The sequence below is a fragment of the Anser anser genome (assembly GCF_964211835.1).
Source record: "Anser anser genome assembly, chromosome: 4".
NCBI lineage: Eukaryota > Metazoa > Chordata > Aves > Anseriformes > Anatidae > Anser > Anser anser.
Window position 1 is genome coordinate 36,554,521 of NC_139724.1, and position 27,454 is coordinate 36,581,974.

General features: G+C 37.0%; 1 protein-coding gene across 4 annotated transcripts in view; it reads left to right on the forward strand.

The window, feature by feature from the left end:
- Positions 1-27,454, forward strand: part of ANAPC10 (anaphase promoting complex subunit 10) — a 338,817-nt gene that overhangs the window by 225,912 nt on the left and 85,451 nt on the right. For all 4 annotated transcript variants that reach the window (XR_014583853.1, XR_014583854.1, XR_014583855.1 and 1 more), the window contains one exon: positions 22,106-22,178. Coding sequence is in view for 1 of the 4 variants with exons in the window: in XM_083834727.1 (XP_083690853.1) it covers positions 22,149-22,178 (30 nt within the window). In the remaining 3 variants the exon portion in view is untranslated. The remainder of the gene's footprint in view (positions 1-22,105; positions 22,179-27,454) is intronic.

Consider the following 27,454-nt stretch of genomic DNA (forward strand, 5'->3'; position numbering starts at 1 on the left):
TTTAAAGAAAGAGTTCTAAAATATTTACTGGGGTGTTAATACTGTGAGGGAGGTGTGTGCTTACTGTGATCTTGACGATGTAAGTTTGAGAAAGCCTAAACATGGTGATTAAAATCTGGCTACTGGACCATCCGGTTTATGGTGAATGCCTTAGATTCTCATCTCATTTACAAATTAGCACTTTGTTATCCTTGTGTAATGGTGTTTGCCTTTTCCTGAGCTACTACTGTGAGAAGCGGGACTGGGTTTGTCCTTGCCATTTCACTAGGGAGTTATCTGTTAATAGAGAAAGCAGAAGTCACCTATGGGAAGGAACATAATAAAAGCCTGCAGCAAGAAGAGATTTGGAGGTTGGAGATGGTTAAGGATAATTCTTTTGACTACATATTTGCATTTACGTTGAAGCTTTATAAAATGGAACTGCTAATGTGGGTTTCTTCCTATTATTTGATCTCATACTTTGGGATTACTTTGTTTCTTAAAGGGTCAAATTTTAGAATTTTTACTTCATAAGCCAATTAACTGATCTACTTGTAAATATCCAGAATACAGGCTTTCAAAGAATAAGTGCTATCAGTGATCCCGTAAAGCATTTTTAAGGAGGAAAGTGGTTACTTTAAGGACAGAAATCGAATCAGCACTACATTAGTCAACTAGTAGAAGCACAGTTTCAGTCTCAGTAATTGAGATTCAGTTTTTCTAGCCTGACTCTTGAAGGTTTGGACTTCCTTCTGTAAACAGGGTACATGAAACCAATATATGTCAGGAAACAAAAAATACTACTCTGAGTATGTCACAATAGGAGATTTAATTTTTGTGTTTGCAAACCATGTGTCATCCTTTAGATTCCTTAAAGTGGTCGACTCTTCAGGTTAGTTGGGACAATTAATTAAGTAGGGTTAATTAATTAATACAGTAATACATTAGTTAATTAATACATTAATAAGGATTAGCATGTATATAACAGAGAAGAAGAAACTGTCAATGCTAAAATAAAGTCTCATACAGAGGTCCTACCAGAGGCCACTGGGAAATACGTCACTAGGAATTACTACTGCTTTTGCTGGTAGACAGTTTCAGCAACACAATACAAATTTTCTGGCAATAAAATTAGCCAGAAAAGTGGTTAATAATTTCAAAGCTTTAGAAGGTTTATCATAGTAAAAAACAAAAAGAGGAGCTCTCAGTATGTATTGTGAATGAACACAGGAGAGTCATCCATACCAAGCCAGCTATTCACTAGGCCTCTGATGTGACAGACACTCAAGTTTGAGTTGTTTTCTCAGTGAAAACATGAACATAACTTCAGGGTTCTTTCAACCTAAGAGAGCTCCTGTGCTTACTAGTCCTTATTCTTTGTTTCTTTTTTCTGTGTCCTATTTGCTTTTTCCAGAAACATTGAAATAACTTTGCCAGGAAAGACTCATTTGGTGTTGCACTAGTTAGGATGTTCTGCTGGAAATCAAAGTTGTGTTCTTGCTTCAAATTCAGCAAACCAGAAATTTGAATCTGTGTGTCCCACATTGTGTCTTAGTGCTGTAACCTTCATGGTAGGTGCAAGAACGATGTTTCTGACTTTAGATTTGCCTAGACATTTCTGCCTGGCCAGGATAGAACTTCCTGGGGAAAGTTTGGTACAATTCCGTGAAAAAAGTTTGTGTTGGTGTGTGGAGAGTCTGAGTTAGAAGACCAAAATTTATGGGAGGCAGGGGAAGGAAGAGGAGGGGAGGAAAAAAGAAATCTTGACTGGTCCTGTGCAGTATTTATCTAAGTGTGATTATTTAGGGCATTTGCCGTAGTGGGGACATGCTGCATTCTTCACAATGGCAACTCCTTAGTCCTAATAAGAGATTGTACCCCATCTTGTGTGGTTCTTCCAGACATGGTGATTGAGAGAATGTGGCTTGGCGTGGCCACAGGAGTGGAGAAAATAATGTTAAAAATTATTTTAAAACTCTAGTTTTATTTAAAAATCTGCAGTGACTAAATGATTCCTGTAAAATGCTAGTGGTGATAGTGGGGAAGAAGGTAGCAGTTCAGGCTTTCAGGGCAAACTGGATTTATACCTTGAAATAGCTACCAATGCTTGGCAGTAACATTTGACATTTCAGTTAAATTACTACTGACTTCTCATCTTAGTGCCAAAACATTCTAGAGTGCTTTCCCAAATGGAGATGAAGAAATTCACAGACTACTGTTCTTGAGACTTTTTTTTTTCCTTTAAGATTATAGGACATGCTCTCATCACTTGTGGCCTCTTGATTAAAAGTAATTGGACTTTGGCAATTTCACTTTTCCTCTTTCTTGGACCGCTGGGTGTTTTGCATGCTTGCGTGGGTTATCCGCTGGAGGTTAGCACAGTAGGTTATTTTGTTGCCTGATGCCTGTACACCAGGGGTGGCCAAACTTTTTTGACGTGTTGGCTGCACAGTGATTTACAGATTAAGGCTCTGGTCTGCAACGGTGCCAGCAAGGCTGCTGTTCTCTCTCGCTGACACATTGCACTGCTTTAAGCCGCAAACTCTTTGCTTACCCTTTCAGTCTTATTATAGTTCTTACCCCACATTTCCTTTTGGCACAAAACACTCCTTTATTTCTGCTTTGTGCAAGGCTCCACTCCTATCTCTGGCTCAAGTAACTTATGAAAATGACACAACAAACAGAAGCAGCTGACTGTAGCTTACCTGTCTTATAAGGGGGCCATGGCTGGGACTATTTCTGCTGCAGCATGGAGCACAAAACAGGGCCAGGTGTTGTCCTCAGTGAACACTCAGTGAAGACTTGTGTTTAAAACAGGTGTTCTTAAAGGAATACATCAGTGCTTTTCTCTCAAAGACTGCATGGGTATACTGGCTTATGTTTAGTTTCCAAATAAAAAATAATAATTTAAAAGTCACGTGAAAGCATGCAGCATTTCTGGGGGTGTAGTAACTTTGAGTTTCTTGAAGGAATACCTGATGCTCTTAAGAAAACCTGAAAGGAGAGGGAAGTGTCTTGCCACTTCTTTTTTTCTTTTTTTTTTTCTAGTTTTACTCTGTAAGTACAGTTGAACCAGTTCAGAGCAAAGGATCCATCTGGTCTAGTATTTTTCTTTCAACAGAAGCAATTATTTCAGCAGTATTTTGTTTTTGTCAGTTGTAAGATAGTGCCTAGGGAAGAGTAGCAACAGGAACAGTAGAAACATATGTGATTCTTTCCCTTTAATACTTCTTCAGCCACTAGTAGCTTTTAGGTCAGAGGATTATTGTGAGCCTGATGTGAATCATCTGTTTGGTTACCTGCAACAGATATTTCTTTCAAGTACTTACCCAGTCTTCCTTGAGTCCATGTAAACATTTTGCATTCACATCCTTTGGCAAGGAGTTGTATTGAATTACTGCTTAGCATAAAAAATGACTTGTTTTTGTGGTTTTTTTTTTTTTGCTTTTTTGAACCTGGCTCCTACTAACTTATTTTTTTTTTCCCCTAACAATTTATGTATCTGACATTTGGGATTAAACATAAACTGGCTTTTAGTTTATTTTCATTATCTTACAGGCTGAGGAGGACTGTGGACTATGCTCATTATTGCCATCATTTCTCTCAGTAGTCACACTTCAGTTATTCTTAACCTTTTAGGATGAATCTAAATTCAGGTATCCATGTAATGAAGGCAGAGTTCACAGGGCTTCATAAGAACTAATTAATGTATTGAGGATACACATGGGGAATAATATATTATTTAATTCATCCCTCTCTTGCTGAAGGCAAATAGAAAGAATAATTTTTTTTTATAAGCTCCAGATAACTCCTTCTGTTTTCTGAATGAAAAATAGGCAGGGTGTGTGGGTATGGTCCTGCGTGAGACTGATCAGGGCCATTAGAGCCTATTAGTGCACTCGGAGCCCTGCTGTATCACACGCACAGTATGGCTGATGTATGAAACACTATTGCAGAGGTAACTCTCCAAAGACTTTTTTGTCTTAAGTGAATTAGGAAAGGGAGAACTGATTTAGAAAAACAAACAAACCCAGTCTGTTGTTTTAAAATGTTTACAGACTGATTCCAAGCCTTTTTCAAATGTTTGCATTGATTCAGAATTGTTTCTTTATTTTATTTTGCCCTATCCCTTCTGTTTGGGTCTCTTGTACTGCTCTGGTGGTCTTATGTTGGTGGCAAGAAACGGTATAATATTCACCACCGTGTCTGTCAGCCTACCTCTGCCTCTTCAGTGTTCCTGCTGAGCTCCTGTTTTTTTTTTTTAATGTTACTGCAGGAACTGCAGTAAAGTAAGTAAAACCATTGAAACTTTATCAGCAGGATGTGTAGGGGTTGGGAAGCATCTTCCACCCAAATGCATATTCAAATTTAATTTAAAGTTTCTACGAGCTTGAAGTGTGACTGGTTACAACCAAGAATAGGAATGTCTCCTTCTCCAGCAAGCAATCCCTTCAAAATATTATTAAGAGCTCGTAGAAGATAGTGGCAGCAGGTAGAAAACTGAAGGTGTCACCTACAAATGGTTGAGCTTATCATTATGTATTGAAGGTAAAGAACTGTTTATATTTTTGAATTTTCTCTTGTGTATCCATCTGGTCGCATTAAGTCCTATGACGATTGCACCAGAGTTCTGCATTGGGCCTTTTAGGGCATGACAAAGTTAGAGACTTCAAATAAACACTTAAACCATATTGTAGTGCAAAATTTGCTCAATATTCTGACTATCCCCATTAAAAAATGGTCCCTGGCTTTAGCTCACTATGTGGCCAAAGCCACAGAGAATCAGTGGATAAGTGGTAACTTCTGAGCACATTAGAAAGGGATGTCCTCATCTTAAAAGTGTCTGTGATGTAGTTGTATTTATTTGGAAACTCTGTTTCATGAATGGTAACAAAGGAATTGGTTTTCAGTAGAATAATACAAAGTTGTATCATCTGTACATAATGTGCAGTTTCTGAAATTCATCCAGGAGAAAACAAGAGTGAATCAAGTATCTGGAAAGCTAATAAAGACTCCAGGAGGTCCTGAAATACCAGAAGGACTGTTACCTAAAGTGATTAGCAAGTGCTGACTTAAAGCTACTGAAAATATAATAGGTTTAAATTTACTGTTAGGAATGATAAAGTGTAGAAGGTCTGGCTTTGATGTATGGCCAGAACCACGGGTATGATAATTCCTGCCACTTTGATGTGGGTACCTGTGCTACCGATTTTGGAATTCTGTGTGGTTTTAGCCAACCCAGTTTCTTCCAGGGCCAAAACTGAACGGGAAATGTGCTATCCATAAAAGTCAACCACGGAAAGAGTCAACCACAGAAAAACTAGTCAAATAACATTAAGAGTCTCAATTAGCCCATGAATGTCAATACACATAGCATGAAATTATGTTCTTGACCTGATTTGTTGGGCTTAAGTGTAATACTCTAACGTGATTTGTAGGAAGTTTCCTTGAGTGCAACAAAAAATGATGGCCACTGACACATTGCTTAGTCTGCTTTTGATGAGCTGAGGTATCTAGAGCAGCCATCTTAATGGAGGCTGCTACTGTTTTGATAGGAGGAAAACAAAACAGTGGTTTATGGTTCCAGTTGTTCGTCTGCGATTAGTGTTTCACTGGCACTATTGTTTGACATCAGAAGTAATTGCAATGAGCTAACAGATCGTTAGAAAACTGTGTGCTTTGCAGCAGTATGGTTTGTAGGTTTCTACACAGGTAGTTCTTGAAACATACAAAGCAGAGCAGAAGTCAGTATAGACTTTTTATACAAGTGTGTGCTCATGGATACTAGTCAGAGAATTCTAAGTCCTAAGTAGCTGTGTCATTTAAAATGCAATATTGTAAGTTAAACGTTTTCCAGCACTGCTTACTTGGTGGGCACTCACAACTTGCAGTTACATCTGAAGAAAGACTCATAGCTGGAAGTTCTCTGAAATCATCATCTCAGAACGCAGTAGCGGCCAAAAAAGCCAATAAATTGCTGCCGTTATCTGGAAGGGTACAGAGAGCCGAATTATGTAAAACCCTGATGTGCTGGGTACTGTGTGTACTGTGTGTACTGTGTGTACTTCTGATCTATGCATCTCAAGAGCGTGTAGTGGGGTTAAAGAAGGTCTATAAGAGGGCAACTAAATGATAAAGGGGATGGAACAAGGAGCAACTGAAACACCTAGCACTGTATTACAGTCAAGGTTTACAAACACATGGAGGTGGTAAATTAAGGTGAATAAAAATATTCATTAGCTGCTAACATGGCAGTGTTAGAAGGCACTTGTAGAAACTAATAGGACATCCATTTAAAACATGGTATGTACGTGGCAGACAGCTAATTTTGGTACGTGTTGCCACAAAAGGTTATGGAGATGGTCAGTGAGTTCAGAAGGGTTTAAACAAACCCACGGGTGTCTGGTCTGTAAACAGACAGTAAACAAAATAAGAGATTTGTTTGTTAGAGTATGAGGGGAATGACCCCAGACGGAGACCAGGCTTGTGTATTCCTAGTTAGCCTCTCCCGTTGTCACTGTTCAGGATACCAGGGAAAGAAGGACCATGGGTCTTAATCAATATGACATTTTCCTGGGTTCCTATGTTTTTAAATGTAAATGTTAGTAATGAATAATGGAAAACTTGCAATAAGGCATTACAAATTTCAGGCACTGTCTATGATTACATTACGTTTTTTCCAAAATTAATTTAATAAGTTAGATTGCTAACCAGAATGCTCTTTGTGTCAATTAACTGAAGTCAAAAAGGGTTTTCAGAAGAATTGAAGACATTATATGGTAATTATTGATAGTATACATTTATTTACTATACAATGTTAGCAATTTGCAACAAATGTCACTCCCATTATATCCAGTTACCAACTGTATCTGCTTTTTAATTATTATTCTGATTACATTACTCTTGAGTAGAGAGGAGAAAAATGCTCACAGAATAACAGAATAGTTTTGGTTGTTCTTTTAATTCCAGAGTTGGAGGGGAAAAAATGGTTGCTCATTTGAACTCCTAACCTTCTGCTCTTGAATTCTTGCATCAGGGTGTTTCATGAGAATACTGCCTTCAGACACGTCAGAAATATCACTGAGATAGTCTCTCTTGCAGATATTTGATACTTCCACTTCCAGCTGAGATCAGAAAGTGTGGAGAAGTGTGCTTTTTTGCTTGTTTGTTTCAGTTAACCGAAGTCTCTGAAAGCTTGGAAACAAAGCCTGTTTTTCACTCAGCTTTGTGGCATTAGAATAGTTGGTATTACATGACCTTTAAAGTGCCAGTCCAGGTAATACTAGGGTATTAGCATTTTTCTTTTGTCCAAACTAATTTGTTGTACTTTAGTAACAGAGACCAATAGTAGCACTGTGGGATGTACAAAGTAACAGAAAAACAAATCTGTTGACTTTTATATTTATAAATGGGTTGTGAAATTTCTGTAATAGTCATTTGAAAGATGTTTTTACATTGTAGACAGTAATTGCCAGTGTGACATTTTTGTCTGTTGGAAGAACTTCATCAACTTTGTGGGTTTCATAGTAGACTTAGAGAGAAAAAGCTAACTAAATTTGGATTGATAAAGATTAGCGTACTTCACCCGCAAGTATTCCATAGAAAGCTTACGAGCTAAATATCACAGAGTTTGGGATGGTAGAATGTGGACATTATAATGTTAGTCAATCCTTAGTGCCCAACGGTGTGAATCTTTCCAAAAAGTATGTACTGTGGAAGTAATGAAATTGAATACTGCCATTGGTAATTACTTACATGTTGCCTTACAGAACTGCTTGCCTTATAGTACTGCTGGTATTCTCATATTATGGTGTGCAAAAGCCTGGCTTGACTTTTTTACTGGAATGCAAGTATTTTTAATACAAAGCTTCATCTTCCTATCTTCTAATTTATGCAGGTGTTTATTCGTGAGAAGTAAAAGGAACAAGATAAACAGTAGGAAGTGCAAGAGCCATTTCTGTCAGTCTAGTTGCTGGCTCTGCAGATTTTTTAACTTACTACATGATCTCTCCACCACATGCAAGAAGTGAGTTTCTAATTTAAAGCGCTTCTGTATCTAAACTGTCAGTTTGAGGTTTTTGCTGGAGAAGTAGTTCCCAACAAGAAGTGAGTTAGCTTTGCTACTGTGTTAATTTCAAAAAAGATAGTTGGGGCTTTTGTGGGAAGAAATAATTTGAAAGCATTAAAATAAGAGTAGTTATTTAGAAGCATTAAAATAAGGAAAAGCCTTTTCATTTTTCTATTTTCTGCTAAAAGAAGCTGCTTCCCTTTTTCCCCTTATTACAAGAATCTGTGATTTCCGTCTCTTGATGGAGCATGGCATTAAATTGCCCATTCAAATGTGGGGTGATTCTTGATCACAACCTTCTCATGCATTGGCACAGAAAGTGGAAATTTCTTTTACGTGGTACTGTGACAAGCCAGTGATTTAAATATTTTTATTTGGTTTGTATACAAAGATCTTTTTCAAAGAAGGTTGGTGAGTTTTGTCTCTCAGCTAGACTATCATCCAAAGGTTTTTCTCCCTCCTTCTACTACGCCAGCAGAGTGCTGATCTTCCTGGAGGTTATCCAGTACAAGCCTGAAAAAGATTAAGGTAGTCTGCAGAGGTGAGAGAGATTTCATCAGCACTTATTACTGTTCAAAGCCACCATAGTGGTTTCCACTTAACTCTTTACTCTTAAAGCCTATGAAAATTGTCAATGCTTTGACAAGTTAGAAATGTTGTAGGTGTTTTTCATGGAGTATTCCAGGAGACATCACAAAGAATCAGCAGCTGAAAACTTGGCTAACTTGTCCTTAGTCTTTTGCCGTGTTGAAGCCAGGTCATAACTTGGTTCGTGCAAGGCAGAGGTACATACGCGTCTACATACTTTCTGCTACTGTCAGTTAGCATAGCTTAACTTAATTGAGCGTATTTTCTCTGCTTTTCCTCCACCTAATGGAATGACTCAATTTGAGATATCAAAGACCTCAAGAAGGTAACTCAATTAAAGGATTTTTAAATAAACTTTAGAAAGCAAAGGCATCTACTTCCTTAGAAAACATTACATGGATAGCTGTCGTATTTGCCTCACCACTAAATATTTGTACTGTACCTTTTGGAATGCAGTCCAGCTTCTTTTAACTCTTCCTGAGTACATTAACCAGTTGTAAAAGGTATTTGAGCTTTTACTAAATGCTACAGACAAAAACTGTGAAAAGGCCGTGGTAGTGCTGAATTCTTTTTGATGCAAGCACCTTAGTTCCTCTCACCTCCAAAGGGTAACTGTAAGTGTACTTTTGTTTAATACAATTGTGATCAGGACCTGTGTATCCCTTGTCTGACCCTGACAAACAGGTTATTAACGTTATTCCCCTCTTCCAGTGTTCAATGCCACATGAAAGAGTATGACCTCTCTGTGCAAAGCTACAAGGAAATTTGTTTTTATTCTTTCTGCCGGCTCTCCACCCACTGGAAGTTGATAATGCTAAAGTATATTGCTTTGGAGACCGGACAGATGAAGTCTGGCTTCAGGCGAAGGAATAGGTTTGTCCAGGTGGCCACTATAAGCTTGCATGCAGAGCACCAGGCTAAAAAAAGACAGCTGTCAGGGATGGAGAATTAATGTTGCTGGGTCGTTTGCTTTCTAAAAAAGGGGATTGTTACAGATAGTAGCAAGCGATTGAGTCACGCAAGATCTCTGAGTGAATGACTGTCTCTTCAAAGACACTATGAAAGTATCACTTCAAGGTAAAAGGATGTAGATATTTGTAATTAACCATAAGTGAGGGGAACTTTCAGCACTCTTATCTAAGTAAACTAGGACTTGATGGGAAATGGCTTCCTGTCCTATGAAATGCTGGGATTACTGGAGAGAATTTTTTTCCTGGTCTGTATCGTGGCAGGGTAAAACAGCTGAGGTCTGTGCTTCCAAGGCTAGCTTGTTGCTGTTACCTGAACTAGCTTCTTTTAGCCTCAGTATTCTTATATTGTAGTCCACTTACTTAGAGTTGGTTGTGAATAAAGAAATTAAAGGGCCCTGCCACAGAATAAATCTACACCAGATTCTAATGAAGAAAATCTATGTTCAACAATTTCACTGTCCTGCCTGGTGCTGTAAGAATCTCTGCTGTCTGTAAGTCGCTGAATCAAGAGGCAGTAAGCAAGTTATCAATATGGTAGCAATAAATAGCGGGGCATAAGACAGATGCCCTCAGACTGCCAGGCTGCTGGGAAACTTGTCTGCAGCCTGAGTCACTCTGCTTCAAATGCTTGTGAGAACTTTGATGTTTTATGTGCTAGGCAAAAGCCTTAGCCACTAGGGTATTGTATATGTTCATGAAGGTACATATTTCTTTCTCACCGCTTTAGGTCAGAAATTCTGTTCAGGGCCTGAGATATCTTCTGCATTTTTTTTTTTTTTTTTTTTTTTTCCAAACCAGAACATGGTGATTATACCATGATTTTCAGCATCATTGCTCCACTATCTGCAGGCTTGACTTACCTTTATGTCTGTATTTCTCTATCCTGTTTCTATTGGGAAATTGCAGATAAAGTATGACCAATCCTACTTATTTAAAGAAATAGGCTGTTTTAATTATCTTTTGCCCATTGTTGCTAAAAGATTCTGTAATGCCAGATTGCAGGTTCCAGTGTGGGTATGGAGTTGTTTAGTTAAAAGGGAGTATACTGATAATCTCTAGAATTAAGAAGTAAGTACAACCTCTTCCCCAACTCTACCGCCTACCTCCCAATTAATGCAGGGTTGTGTTGATTTTTTTTTGTTGTCTTTTTTTTTTTTTAAATAAATAAGCTAACATTCATTCAACAAGTTTAACTGGAGAGAAAAAAAAAAGGATTCACACCAACAGAAGTGCACATAGTCACATGGTCTAAAATTTTGGGTAGACCTGTGCGGTGCCAGGAGTTGGACTTGATGTTCCTTATGGGTCCCTTCCAACTCGGGATATTCTATGGTTCTATGATTCTAAGTCACCATTGCAATGCCATGCATCACAGTCATAGCTGTTGTTCGTATTTGTATTTATTTCTGTGTTTTGTTTGTTATCCTGGCTAGCTCAAGTAATGCTGAAGTCAGTGGGACTTATCGGCAGCACAAAGAGTGCATCTGTTTAGACTTAACTTCGGGATCCCATTCAGGTATTGCTGTGCAAAGTGGCAGTAAGAGTCTGGCTTCAGGAATAATGGCAAGACACTGCACATGACTGTCATTTGGAGAAAGGTATCATAATACACCAGAGTCATCTGCAGTTGTTTAGGAAGCTGACTGCTGATTCTAATTCATATAGGTTTGTCATTTCGTTTGCTGAGTTCATCAGTTAGCTCTGCCATTTTGAGCAAGACTAGTTGTTTTCTGTGTATCATGTGTGAACTGAAGGGAATGCTGGTGGATCATTACTTGTTTCAAACTATTGAAACAACAACATTCAGTATGTTTTTTGTTTTTGAAAGAATGTTAATGACCTTGTCATGGTTATTTTTCTGGGATTTTCCACAGTCAATAATTTTGGAGAAAATGTTTTCCATATAAATTATGATAAATTATACAGTAATGTATAGTGGTAGAGTAACAAATCTTAGGCTGTCTACATTCCACTTCAAGGAACATACTATTTGCCATTGCATCTTTTCTATTTCTGGCTGTTGTTGGCAGTAACAAAGGTATGAACACATTGAGACCAACTTTAGGAACAAGTGCAGTAACCTGTGAAAATCAAGGTTCTTTAATTCATCTTCTAAACGGATGTAGAAACTGAGGAACTCAGGTTGGTGTTGAAAACAGCAGTCCTGATTTTTGCAGTTCATTGTATATCCAAATACATCTATTTTTCTGAAGCTCATGTAGCAGGTATTTTTTATGTCAGGAATCAACTCACTTGAGAGAATGCTTAGATTGAGAGCGAGTGATACCGTGAGGGCAAGCTGTGTGTCTTTCATATTATTATCTTTAAGTTGTGTATCAGGTGCTTGAGTCTCCTGGGTGAACCAAGAGATTCTCTTCTCAGTTATGCTAGAAGGAAACATTAAGTCTGTCTCAATTGAAAGTCAGTGAAAGACCAGTGGAGCATGATGATACAGTAATTTACCATTTAATGGCTTCCTAAGGGATAACCAAAATATTTGAAAATCATTTAGTAAGAACTCTGCTCTTTCTCAGACATAGGTGACTAGAAGAATGTTCTCATAAACAAGGAGTTGCTGTCTGTTTCTTCATCCTAAAATGATACTCAGTGATGAATATCATCTTCTCCAAATCTCTGTTAACTCCCATCTGGTTTTACTGGATTCTGTATATTCTAAAGAATTATTCAAGTGCCACAAAACCAGGCTTTAATATACAAATATTTTAAACCTGTTAATAATTAGGTATATACCTTATACATTTCCAGTGCTTTCTCACCAGAAAGAAAAACAATAGCTGAGAATACTAAATATTAGATCGGGTAAGAATAGTTTTACAATATTTAAGACATGTTCTTCAGCAAGGCAAGCTATAATAAGGGCAATAAATCCAAAACATGTATAGAACTTTTTAAAATAATTTTTTTTAGTAAGTGCCATCTACCTTGCCATCTTATCCAGAAAAAAAAAAAAAAAACAACAAGTAATGCTAAAATCAATTAAACTATGTAAAGAGGTCTCTTTCAGATATTTGTATTAAAAAAAAATACTGAATATGATAGTGAAAAAAATGTGGTGCAGCATTTGAAGAAGCTCTACATAGGTCTTTGGATGAGTGTAGTTTGGCAAAATCTGAGTTTCTGTAGTTCAAACTGGTTTCACTGGAATGTAAAGCTTCTTAGAGCTGACAGTTTGCCTGTCATTCATACCAAACAGATCTTACGCTACAAAGATGTGTTCCTTTGCATATAGCTATTTTGGCAGTCTCAGTCTGCTTTTCCTTGAACGAAACAAATTTTACGGCTGTGGTATATGCCTTTATAATGTCTGAGTATCTTCCTGTTCTGATGTAACAAAGCTGTGAGTCTTTCTGGGTTAATCAAAAAAGTTTAGCAGTAAGAACAGTTTCCCACACTGCCTTTACTGCATAGTTACATCCAGAAGTGACTTTCACAGCTTTGGAAGGTTTTAGTTAGGTTTTCAGTAGTGATGTTGCATGGCTGCATATATCTGCAGGACCGTTCTAACTCCTGTAGGTAGTGAGGTACAGGATCACCATCACGGCCTTTTGTTTAGAGCCTGCCCCCCCGAGAATGCTAAGCTCCTGTACCAGGTATGACACTTTCTGGAATACTCTTCATTAAGATCTCTTCATTAAGATCTCTTCATTAAGTTTGAGCCAAACTTCTGCAAATATAGATGTGTATGGTGAAATTCATACCCAAACGTATGCATTTTTAGGTTTTTCAGTTGTTGCACTCACACTTTCTCTGAATGTTAATCTATTGTTCTGAAATACTGCTTTTGAATATGCAGCACAAGAAAGTGAAGTTCACACAGTACTGTAACATACAAGCTAATGGAATCCTCAAATTGGATTTTTCTGTCTAAACAAAGTTGTGCTTTTATGGCTCATGTTCTGTAAATTCATTTGGTGTTGTAAGACTGAAATAATTTGTGATCATATGCATATTTTTACAAACCTATTTTATAAATGTACCCAGAGATTTAAAGTAGGATCATTCTGAAGCTTCTTAAAGAGCCCATGGGACATTTTCCAGATAGCTCCAACTTCTGTGTACCTTGCTTGTAGAGGTGACATTGGTATGAAAAGGATGACTGAAAACAATGAACATGAACAAACCTAGAGAATTTTAATTTCATTGCCAAGTAAATGACAAAATTCCTATCTAGTTTAGTGGTGCTGAGATTTCATTGTACTTTGCATACTAGAGGAGCTGGGCAACCCATTTGTTTTAGAACATTGACAGAATAAGCTCCTCTTAAAAGCTTATTAAAAGCTTAGGGTTTCTTGTGATACACCTGCTCAGAAAAGTTTGGCTCTTGATCCAGCTTTTGCATGAGTTTGTCAGTCTGTCTTTTGTTGGGGCCCAGGACTGTGTGGGGAGTATATTTTTTGCCTCTATAAACTGTTCTAAATAGAACGTACTTTCTGCATTAATAGCCTTTGAAACTGGATTTCTCATCTTTAAATCATACAGAAGAGATTTTGTAAAATTTCCTCTACAAGAAGATTTTTAATTCCCATTTAAGAAATAACTAAACCAAAGTAAATCACTATATGAAGGTTACTAATCAGGATGATGGCAGATCTGACATTAAGGTAGCAGTCCTGCTGCTTAAGCAGCAGGAGTAAAATTATTTATTAGTAAATAATAATAGTAAATTATAGTAAATAATAACCTGCTGAGAAAAATTATTTCTTTTTTGGTTCCTGAAAAACTTTCTCAGTGCCCTTGTGTTTATGTTTAAAGAAATTCAAAGGCACCTACATAATTCCTATTTTTTTGTACTTTTGTCATTGTCTAAGTCTCCTTTGGCACTTGACTTTTTTTCTCTTAGTGCAACTAAAAAGAAGCTAACTTCTTTCAGAACATTCAGCTTATTCTTCTTTCTCTACACCTTTCTTTGCCTCTTAATTGCAAACCTTTCCTCATTCTGATTCACTTACCTCTTACATCATCCGAAATGGGCTGCACCCACAAGCATTCTTAAACGTAATCACAGAACTGGGGGAATTATGAGTTACTCCTAATATGCAAAGCTTACATAAATCATTTTTCCACTAACTGAGATCCCAACTTCACTGCAGTCCCAAAGTGATAAGATGCTGTGCTAAAGGAGGCCCCAGTACTACTTGTTGGCTTTAGAAGGTTGATTTCAATAGGGGTTGGCTGTATTAAAGAGCCATTTACGCCTTGTTGTCAAGGAGAACTTGCCAGGGGACCTAAAGGGTCATTAGCCTCCACTTAGCACCATACAGTGCAGCAGATGCTTCATGACATGTCACAAGGAAAGGCTTTAACTGAGTGTCAAGAAATCCCAGCCTCATCAGCTTTATTCTTTTATTTATCTGATGCTATCTATCACTGAGTTGCCATTGTATTGGTAGGTGGGCATTTACTTATATGAATCAATGATGACATTGCCAGTGATATTGCATATTTTACTCCTGCTTTTAGTAACTCATCCTTCTATGTAGAGTGATTTGGTCCTTAGACAAGAATTAAACCTAGAAATGTAAATGCAGTGAGGTTTTAAAATTCTACTTGAAAATTGTGAATGCAGACAAGCCACCCATTTATTTTAGAAAATCACCTAGAATTACCAGGAGTACCCCAACTGTCAACTTCCTATGTGCACTACAGTTACAGCAGTGTTGTGATCCACAGGTTTCCGATGTGACCTACATACAGTTCTAGGACTCCTCCTCTGTAGTAGAACACAGAGAGTGGAATCTGGGGAACTTGCAACAGAGAATGTGTTCTTGCAGTTGCTTTAATCTTTGTTTGTGTATGCATTTTTCAAATACACAAAGCATGAGGAAACACAAACTACAGCACAGCTTGCCTTAAGAGATTGTAGGCAAAGTTTTAAAAACAGCAAAAACCCCAGCAGAGCAGAAGCCCTTAGAAGGAGATTGGCTGGTTAAACAGTATGTGAGTATGTCAGGTTTTACGTGGTAAACAGGGCAATTTTCTAAGAGAGTTTGAATTTGGCCACTCTTTTAACCATGATGGTGGCCTTACAATGTGATTTTCCTTCCTCTCTTTTGTTTAGACAACCATGTCTTCAGCACTACATAAATCATCTGAGTTAATCTGAGAAGTGAAGGTTTCCAAGTAAGAGTAGCCACACCCTGAAAGCATGGCATGTGAGACGCTATGCCTTCTATTTTAGGAATTCTTCCTTTCATCCAAAGAAAATCTCTCAAGAAGTTGTACCTAAGCAATAAGGCTCCCCTGAATAAATGGGAACTTACTGTGTCATCTTGTCACTAAAAAATACTAATCTTCATTCCATCTAAATGAGTTTACAAAGTGGCTGGTGGAACTTCGTGTCCAGGGTGGACAAACGGATTTCACTACCATGCAATAGCCAAGGAGAAGCCCTTTGTCCCATGGAGAACATCTATGCCTATTTCTTCTTTACTCTGTTGGAATGAGGTAATTTTATTAGTATTTACACTGTGAGAGAACGGAAACCTCTGAAATTGCTCAGAGGAAAAAAAGGAGTAACAAAATAAATAAGATTCAAATTCCCTCTCAGGGAACACTTTCATGAGGATCACTGAAATTTTGTTAAGCAAGGTTTTCAAAATTACTGATACCTCTGTCTGACTCTCTGAACAGAAGTCTTTGCATAGCGATAAAGTAGTACATGTGTGGAGAGTTCAAGAAGGCCAGCTGGTATTGGATCGACTGCATGAGTACTGCCCAGATAGTTTGCGTAGGTGCAGCCCAGGTCTACAGCTAAGGCTTCCTTTTTCTTCTGGCTGTCTGTAAATCCCTGAACGAATCATCAGAGTCAAAATTTACAGCTGGAAAAAGGATGTCATGGCTGGAAGAACTATAGGAAAATAACACAGAAATCAGCAGCATTTCTTATGGACACCAGAGTGGCCATTGTACCACAGAACAGTGAAATTATGGAAAGTCATTCAGCTTTTCTTTAAAAAAAAATGTTTTCTTTCAAACTATATTTATTTACAAAATATAATTCGATCTATGAAAGTGCTTACAATTCATGGTACATTCACGTTTCTCAAGGCTCCCAACCATTTTAGTGTGGATCACATCTAAATACAGAGGTGATTGTATAGAATACTTCTTTGCATGTTTGCAGCCACACTAGCTATGTTTCTTCCAATTCTTGGTCACAGTGGGGCTCTCAAATTTGCAGCTGTGCAAAGACAGGATCTTCTGTTTTAACAGTATTTAACTGTGGTTTGGTAGATAGGAATGATGAGGGATTGGGACTGTGTTACTGACCAGAATTTTTGTGCCCCATGAGACCAAGATCTGTGAATCAGCTGTGTTGATGAGCCCCATTTTGGAACCTGTCAGTGTAGTTCTATCAGTGCAATATTTTTGTAGTCTTTTTTTTTGAGGACATGGGGTCAGTTAATGATTTTGAAGCAATTGTCAAAAATGAGACCCAAAGAAGACTGAAACAGAATGTTTCCTTTAACAGTGTATTACTTATTTAAAAGCATTGTATTCCCATTCATTTTGATATATGTTTATCTAAGTATATTGAAATCTAGTGCATATGAATATATAGAATATCTATGGATGAATCTAAGGGAGGTCTCCAAACATACATTCTTGAAGTATTGTACCCTTGTGAAATTTTTAGGAAAGTTTATCTTTGTCATAGACAGGATCAATAAAATTACTCTTGCCACTGCCTGTCTCAATCAAGTGGCTTTGCTTTAAAAATAGACAAAAATAAAAGAATGCCAGGTAATGCCCTGTTATTAAAACATCCAGCTACTCATAATCTGAGTGAAAGAGATCTTGGGGTGTGTGTTTGGGGGAGTTGAAATAGACACACCATTTGAAGAATGAGAACTTCTAGGACATTGTTCCATGTTTCCTTGCACAAATATGCCTTCAACCCCATCCTTGCCCTTGTTTTATTCCAGTTTTGAAATGAAATTCTGGCTTGGTAAAACAAGTATTTTACTGTGTAATTCACTGGTGTCAGGACTCAGCTGTTGTCACTTTCACCAAGACTGGCTTTTTGTAGAGTTGTTCTGTGATGGAAGCAAGTGTTCACCATGAAGCAGGAAAAATCCAGTGATTTATTAGAAGGTTCTGGTGGAGGATAGTAGCTTCTTGAAAATACAGACAAACTTTTTAATAATAAAAGAAACACTATATATGAAAAAGAAATGAAGGAGCCATTCTCATTATAAGCATCTGTAATTAGAAGGGAGAAAATCTGCTCTGAAGAGAACCAGCAACAAAAAGAGGAAAAATCAATAAATCAAAAGGTAATGGGATCTGAACAGTCTACAGAGTTGTATCTAACAGCTGCCAGCAGTGGAATGTTTGAGAATAATATCGTAGCTGTTACCTGGTAAATCGTAAGAAATCTGAGAAATGAAAAGATCAAAATGCAACAGCTCGGAGTAAAGCCAAGTGCCATACTGTGTGTATCTGCCTAAACAACAAAAATGTAGAACACTAATCCATTAAAAGCTCCTGTAGTGATAATAACCTAAATTAGGGCAATGATTTCTGAACTTTGGCATAAACCCTGGAGCCTAGTAGATCTCAGAACATGAGAATGGGCTTGAGCTGCAAACTGAGCATCCAGACGTTTAACACAAGATTTTCTGGACCACCTCCGTTTCAGCTATTGGAATAACATGCAGGAAGCAGAGAATAGACCCCCTTAGAATAGTATTCACTAGTGAAGCAGAAGCAAAGTCAAAGTAGATGTATTTTGTAGTTTTCTCCTCTGAGGCCTCCCACAGTAGAAGAAAGCAGGGAAAAATCATGGCTGGTGCTCCATCCAGCTGACAAAAAGTCCCCAGGGTGTGTTGTCAGATGACATATGTTTTCTTATTACCTAGGGTTTTAGCTTTTGTTTGGGTTTGATGATTTTTTTATTTGTTTGCTTTTCGCTCTGGAATGCACAAGTAATTTAAAAACTGTTTTAAAGAAAAGGGGAGAGTACAGTTTGAATTATTTGGATTTCTCTTTTCTCTTTGCAAGAAAACTTACAGAATTTGGCATCTTAACCCAGCCTTGCCTGATCTGATCACAAACACAGTCAAATTTTTATTAAAATGTTTTCAATCTTTCAAACATGATATTGATAACTGAAATGGACCAAAGAGACAGTAGCATCTGGTTTTAATGAATGTGGTCTGCTTATACTTGAAAGCAAAACCATGCAGGAAAAGACTGGAAATTCTTGTTCAGAGAATCAAAGTGCAATAGTGTTTTCCAATACCTGACATCTGTATGCTTAGAATGACCTGGGTGACTTCACTCAGCCAGTTGTTCATATTTTTTAGATTAAAATGTCATATTTGAATCTGAAATATATTTGGTACTTTTTTTTTTTAGCTTGTTGTGTACTTCTTTACACTCCTGCAGTCTTAACAAAGCATTTGCTTTGAGCGCTGTCATACCTTTTCAACCTGGCCAGCTTCTTGCATGTAGTCTATATCAATCTACTTTTTATATTAGATGTGTGTGTGTTCCAATCACTATAGAGTAGTCTGGGCAAATTGGGGGATCCTTTCTGGAGATAGTTTTCTGCCATATGCTTTAACATCTGAAAGAAAAGAATAACCTGAAATACCCTCATAAACTGCAGAACCATGTAAAAACCACTTTCAGACATACCCGGTATTTCAGCAAAAAAAGCGAGGACATTGTCAAAATAAATTGCACAATAGGCCACCCTGTCCTACTACCTTCAACTCAAGTTTATTGGCATTTCAGCCATGCCCTTCACAGGGAACCTGCACACCACTGGGGCATCTTCCAGCAGAGTAGCAGTAGTTAGGCTAAGCTAATAAAGCTTCCTGATCTTTTCTAGGAACTCGCATTTCTTATGCGAGGTGCATAAACTTGTTCTGAAGTGCAGTCTAGATAGCTGTTTAGGTTTTATACTTTGAGGTCCTCCCAGTCAAGATGATGGTGGTGCATTTTTATTACCCGACCTCTTTTTCTTTGCACCCTAATTGTCTCTCTTAGATTCGAAGAAGCAGTTGCCAGGGTGCCTAGCACAACGTAAGGCTCTGAATAATCACAGGAAAGATGTTGTGTGCATTTTCCGTACCACAGTGGAGTTACATGCATGATGAATCCATCTAGCTGTAAAGAATACACCAGGTGCTTGAAAATGGTAATTAAGTTCCGGTGTATATATTTCAGCATAGGGTTGTCCTTGAACTAGTATTTGAATTAAGAGTAACGGTTTAGAAAAGAATAAATGCATTTGACCATAAGCACCAACCTATTGCCTGTATTTGAAGTTTTAACTCAGTTTTTCACATGAAAGACAGAGGATAAGCACCCCAATTAGTTAGCAGTACCTACATTCCTAAAAGTTTCTAGCTTTTAAAACTGTAGTGAAAGTGGCTTTCAGTTACTGCTAACAGCTTCTTTGAATCCTTTTGTTACAATCCCAAAGCTGAGAAATCAATGAGGTTGGCCAGTTTGATTAAATAGTTTTCTTAAGTCAAACTATTGTAAAGTTAGCCTTTAAAAACAAATATGCTGCATTGCCTTTGACCATTTACAGTTTTTCTTTGGCTCCACCAAGCATGTGGACGTCTAATCAGGGGATTATCAAGTAGACTAGAGAAATATAACAAAGTTCTGTGCTCTAGTAAATATTTGTGTAGCACAAGCCTGGAGAAAGTCCATGTTATATTTTACTGTTGATAATTTAATAACTCTATGGCATGCCTGAAACTGTACAGTAAATGTCAGGATGTGTCAAATGTGGTATCTTGTAAAATTTAATAAGCTCATATGTAAGATGAGGTGCGTGCATGGGTAAGCAACACTGTCATTGGAAAATGCATTTTGTAATAGTGTTTAAGGCAATCATCTGAATTTTGCCAAGAAATTAAGTGAGCAATAGCCATCCAGTTTATAATTAATAACTGACAACGTAAGTGACAAACTGAATAACTCATGCAGAAATGGTCCAGTCTATCAAATGATGATGAGACCAGCCAACAGATTTCATATAACAATCAAAAGATCTGTAATTTCCTCTTGCTACAGAAAATAGACCATAGTGTAAACAACTGATTAAATTAACTGAATCTGTGTTCCATGTGCTTAAGGGATAGCATACAGCATGCTGTCTGCCACAGTAGTTTGTTTGCACTGAAATTAAGCAATAATGATTGAGGCACAGAGCATTTCCTGGGGATTAATGACCGCCTGAGAGGAACTGATGGCCCAAAGAACAGCTCCTGGCCATTAACCCCAGCCAGTCATTAATCCAAAGGAAATGCCCTGCCCCAAGGTCGTTATTACTCCTAGAAAATGAAAACGAAGAAAAACAAACCCGTAAGGACCTAGGTATTTGTTCTGTGTGGTGAAGTTTCAAATCATTTTGTGTGTGCAGATTTTGATAAAACAAATACTTTACCAGTTATTTAGCTGGAGTGCTCGGTTCTCTCTAAAGCATCTTGATATCATCTAGACCTACAGAGTTGGCAAGAGGCTAACAGGAGAAACATGATCTTCTTTTCACCTTTATTAATCTGTTTCTCAGTACGGAATGCAACTTATATTTAATTCTAATGTGATTTAAGCAAGGTGAATGTGTACTTCAAATAAGTATCTTTAAGTAGTCTGTATCATGTAAAGTATTTAGAGTAAGCGCTGGCAGAACACCAAACAGATGTAGATACTGTTCTTGTTATGTTTAAACCCTTCTTTTCCTAATTCTGGAATCAATGGACAATCTATGCGTTTATAAGCAAAAATAGTTATAAATGTTAAAAGAACACGGTAAACTGTAATGTAGCAAGTGTACGGATTGGATTTCTTGAGGTAAATTGTAGTTCTTGGATGTTCATTGTTTCCTCTGTGCTTTCTGAAGCTGAAGAGCACTTCAGAAAATTTTAAAAAGATGACTGTTCAAATATATATTTATTGTCATCTGTACTGTGAATCAGCATTACAGCGTTCAGGAAATCTGTGAAACTTTTGTTTTCAAAAAAGTTGCAAGCCATTTCCATGTGAATATCCATTTGCAATAAGGTGATAGTGATATGCATTCATTACATAAGTTGATTCAATGTTAACATAAACTGTGAATTTACATTATTAATTTAGAGATAGAAATTTTGCTTTCTAGACTATGCTATCAATAAGATTCATTTATTCACCTTATTCTTTATGGATGTAGCATTGATAGAACTAGGCAACTTAGATCAGTTGTAACTGATGAGAGTTAATGATCTGTCTCTAGCCACCTCTAAAAGAAGAGAAGCTGGGATAAAAGCTGTGATGAGGCAGTTTAGTTTCATGTCATATATTAATCTATACAGGCTGGAGATTTGCGATATGGTTTTTCATTTTTTTGTGGAGAGATGCTACAGCACAAATGAATAAGGAAGACTGTTCTTCTTCATGCTTTATTTAAGTGTAGATTTATGTAGTCTATATAGTTAATAGCAAAAAGTTAATTTGCAACTAAATATCTGCTTAGGTGAACTTCAAGAGTATGGCAACAATTCAAGGAAAAGAAACTGATGAAGATAAAGGTTCACAAAGAAGTTGAGGTAAGATGCCTTTTAATTTTTTTTTCTTTGTACATTCAATATAATCCAAAGGAATTTGTTGCTAAGATATGTTGTGCTTTCCATGTGTCATTCGTTTTACACCAAAGTAATAAGTATAATGTATTATTTTCAAAAGTGATTGTAAAACTATACTTAGCTGTAGCTGTGGGAGGGCGTCCCGAGGGACTACAGTGACAGTGGCTTACTGCCAATCAGGGGGAAAACTGAAATTCTATTCTTGCCTTTTCATCCATATAAGTATCTATATGTGGAACAGAAAACTTCTAATAAAGAGCTCTTCATTCTAGCAGAACTTAGAAGTCAGTACAACTGATAGCTTAGCTAGAAAAATCTTGACCTCAATCAAGGTGTTATTTTGAGTAGAGAAGGTAATTAACCTTTGGAATAGTGCACAGACAGAACAGTTGTGATAGATTGTCACTGGACATTTTTAAGTTATATTTTTAATACTTACTCATATCCAATTCTTTCTAGAAGATATCCATTATTTCAAACAAGATAAAACTCTAGAGAGTCCTTGGCCAGTGTTATTCATGAGGTCAAACAGGATGATATTGTGGCCCAATAACCTGTTCCTAACTTGTTGTGTGATACTAAGAAAATTTCTTTGTTGCTTTGTCTTTATTCTGTAGTACCTTCATTTCTTAAAAAAATAAATATATGTATATATATATATATCTTGTAAGTACTTATATTTTATTTTGATTTCCTCAAAGGAAAGCAGGCAGAAAACATAGTAGAAACCCTTGCAGTAGATGTCATTGATGCAAGGATTTAACTGTCAAACTGTGCTAAGAAAATGTTGACTCATAAACTTAAGTGATTATAGAGCTGAAATTAAGGAAAATGGTTTTCATGTAAACATATTTTTCAGGTTAGCAGAACTCAGAGTGACTTTATTGAGAACGGGGTTTACAATGCTGTACCTGAATATACTTGTCATCTTCCATTTACATGGAAGAGAACATCCAAATCATTGGAAAGGTGTTAGGTAGTAGGTGATTCAAAACCCACTGAATTTGCCCTGTTTGTCGATGGGGGTTGTCTTTCAGCTATACTCACTGGGATTTGGATCAAGATCCTATTTTGAAATATGTAGTCTAGTCTTAAAGGAAGTCTCAAACTACTACAGATTACTGCAGAATTCTTTGTGGCGCCTGCTTTCTACTGACTACAAAAGGAATTATTTCTGTTTGGATACTTGACATCCCCATTACTCCCTTTAGAACAAGAGCTATTGTAGATATAGGAAACTACATAAATCAGGATTGTAATAAATACAGTATAAATCATCATGTTGTGTAGTGCAATGTGGAACACATAGTATAATCATTCTAGCAAAAATAAAAATAAACAAAAAAACAGCCTACTTACTTATTTGAAGAGGAGACAACTGGTTTCATTTTAAGCTCTTCTTCCACTCCTATTCTGGGTACTATTTATTAGGAAAAAACTAGTGCTAAAAACAGGAAGTACATAGGGAATCATCGCTTGGCACTTGCAAATCTAAACATTATGTGCAATGTTAAAAAAAACAACACAGAGATACTAAGGTACAAGCAATGTCATTCCACACTAAGGGCCAGATCTAAAAAGTGGCCAGAACTGTCATTCCATCCTGTCATTCTGGTGTTCTGCAATGTGTTCTTTTATATATCTGGCTAGCACAGTAGACTTAAAACAGTAATGTTACATATAGGGAGTGGAAGGCCCTGGGAAGTACCAGAGCCACTGCACATCTGTCTATCCACAATTCAGTAGACAACAACGAAGGCAGAGGTGAATATTGAATCCTGCCTTAAGATGTTTGAGACAGAACCACTTTCTTCTGTTAGTGCTTTGCAGAGGAGGTCCCTCTCCTGATATAACTTCTAAATCTTTACAGAGTAAAGTTCAGTAGTAGTTTTTTTTTCGATATTTCCAGTGGTCATGAACACCTCCCAGACAATTAAGTGCTTATTATTAGTGCTTATACACATATTAATGCTTATTCCACATGGGAAATGTGGAGTCCAACCTCCACTATAGAGGACTCAGATCTGTCCTCTACTGTGAGTGAGTATTGACCATACCTGACTTGGAGGGATAAAAGGGCAGTCTATAACTTCTCTTTTGAATCTGAACTAGTGTAGGTAAACAACCTGAAGCAAATACAAGCAAAATTGTCAGACTTGGTGATTAAGCCTTCACCTGGAAAGGGGGAGACTGTAGGACCCTACCAGTGGTAGGATCATCTTGTTCATTATGCACTTATGCAATTTTTTTCATATAAAGTATATGCACTGTTTTTGAAACATGAGTCAAAACTGCAGTTTCTCACCTTTTCCTGTTGTGTTCTAGTCTTGAAACAGAAACAGCTTGAGCATAATGTTTCTTGTTGCTTTCTACACATACACGTGCTTTTCTTTTGCACCCTGCAGTGGTTAACTTCCCTTGCAGGTGAGCAATCATAGCATGATTCCTTTTAGGCAGAGGAAGGAGCTGAACCTCTACCACCTTCATATATGGAAGATTATGTAAGCTCTGAACTATTAATAAAAGGAATTGGTAGCCTAACCTCTTGCCATGTCTTCATGTCTTTAAAAACAAAAAACAAACAAAACAAAACAAACAAAAAAACAACAAGAAGCTGTAGTTACTGTTGCATTGGTTTTGGAACCTGATCTAGAAGGTCTACAAACTGCATTGTCAGAGATTCTCAGGATGCTAAGGAACTAAGGTCGTCAGGAACTAAAGTCTGAGCTGCTGTGCTCTGTGGTAACTGGCACGTTTAAAGGCAGGCATAGAAGCAGCAATGAAGGCACTCAGCGATCTTAAAAATGAAAGCTAAGGTGTTTTAGGGTTTGATTATATTTCATGGTAGCTAAATAGTCTTTTCAAGATTGCCTAAATTCTACCTAAATTTCAGTTAGATTCCTGCATTCTTTTTTTGCGTCTGACCGTGGCTGTTCACTGAATAAAGATCAAAAGCACACCTTGCGCAGTCACCATATATGGTCAAAACCCACTGCTTTTGATTTTCCTTTTAACATCAAAGCACTAGAAAGAGCATCTTCACTGAGTTCACTAATGTTCTTTAACAGGGTGGTCTGTAAATTTTATAAAGCTTTGCTTACTATATCAAAATACAAGACTTGCCTCACTTACATACAGTCTATTTCTTCTCATAATTGAGAATTGCAACATATTCGGGGGAAAGATGGGAATTTTAATCTATGAGGTAAAGATTTTCATCTCAAAATGAAAAGCAGCAAATATGAGCCGTACCTGTCTGTATGGAACACACTGACCTGGAACAGTTCGTCGCTTTGTCTTCACCATGATTAAAGAGATTTTTAACCCATGTTGCTGTTTTCCAAATAGGGCTTATTTATGTCAATCATGAAGACAAGGCAACTATAAACCAGAATAAAAAGAGACCAGACCAGTGTGAAAAGCATGTATTATGCATGCACAAGGGAAACTGGAAGTGTCATCTTTGAAAAAAGACATTTCACTATGTGTGTAAGGGAAAGTTGAGACAGTCTTAGGAAGCATCAGCTCACACCTTCTTGTACCTTGAGACAAAGATGTGTTATATTAACTTTAGGTCACTGCGATAAAGACCCAAAAGATGTATTTAAATATGCTCCAACTATTTAGCAGGGCTAGAATAGTGTTAAAATCCTGTTGCATTTTTCTCTCAAATAAACTTTCTGTCCTCATCATATAAAACATTTACAGGGACCGAACTTATAGCCATAGACATGCTCCTGTGTTCAAACACAGCTACCCTTTACAACCAACTCAAAATACTTCTGTCTAAACCCCAATTTTCAAATTGTGATGGGTGTTAGGAAACACAAGGCTATCTCTTTCTATATAAATTCATGTAAAGTAATTCTGTTAGATGGCACGCATTTACTCATGGGTTAAGATTATAATTGCATTTCAAAGCAGTTCTCTTGAAACATTCTAAAACAGATTATGTTCTTAAAAACTCTGTTCTTTACTTTGCATGTTTTAGTACCACATCCCATTAAAGCTGTGTTTGAAGTTACCAGGATTTGTTAAAAATTTGATAATGCCTAAGCAGATAAGAGATTATATACTTTATGTATATATTTGAAGGATTTGTTCCAGCTTGGATACAGTGTATTAATTGGCCACCTACAGTGAACAGCAGTGTTTAATATTTAGAACCCTTTTCCTCATTGTTTTCCAGGCAGAAGAGCATGTAAGTATTCTTTTAAGTAAATTTGCTAACTTTCTGGAACACATTTAAACAATGTGTGCTACTTGTGTCATATTACATTAACTTCACTTCTACAGACAGGTTGTATACATATGTAATAAATAGCCCCTCAGGGATCAGATCTAGATTAACTGAGAAAAACGTACTCTGCTGTACGTTAAGTAATTTACAATATCTCAGTAAACATTAGAAAAGACATGTTTGTCTCACCAGAACAGGTTAACAGTGCCTGCAGACTCAGTAATGATTGTAGAATGTTAAACTATCAAGTGGAAAGTTATAATTGCTTTAAATAGTCTAATTTTTCCCCTTAAAACCTCAGCCTATCTGGAGTTTGATACCATGATGTCTGTAATAACACTGAATGTTTATGATACAGAATGAAAGTAGTAAAGAAAGACACCAGTTCTGCAAAGGATCTAAACAGCGTAGCTAAGAGAGAAAAAGCTCATAGAGAAAACTTGTTTAAGTGGGTAATCTTTTATTTAAATATTACTCCTTTTTAATTAAATTACAATATCTGCAATTAGAAAAGAAACAGATTTTAGGCATGCTAATTTTATTTACATATCACAAAATCCCTGTAGCCTCCCTATGTCTATTAGCTCAATCTTGTCTGATAGTTATTTAAATACAGGTATGGCAACTGTGGTTTTGCTGGCTTTGGTTTTTATTTTCCCCATCTAAATCGAATTAACAAAGTGTTCTAAATAAGCCTACAAAGGTTATTTCAGAAGAGTTCAGATGCTTGGCCATTCATCACAACTCTAGAACATATTTATTAGATTTACCAGCTACTGAGGAAAGGAACATATAGTATAGTGAGAAAAATATTATCTTTTCTTCAGGTAAAATTGATGCATCTGGTGGGTGCATTGATTGACTGTGTAGATGTAAGTTTTCCCAAGCCCTAAGAAAATTGCACTTATCACACAGCACTCATACAAGCTTAGGATAAAGCATAAAATATATGAAGTACAGTGATTTCAGGATTTAGCCTAGCTGCCTTGTCTTTGATACA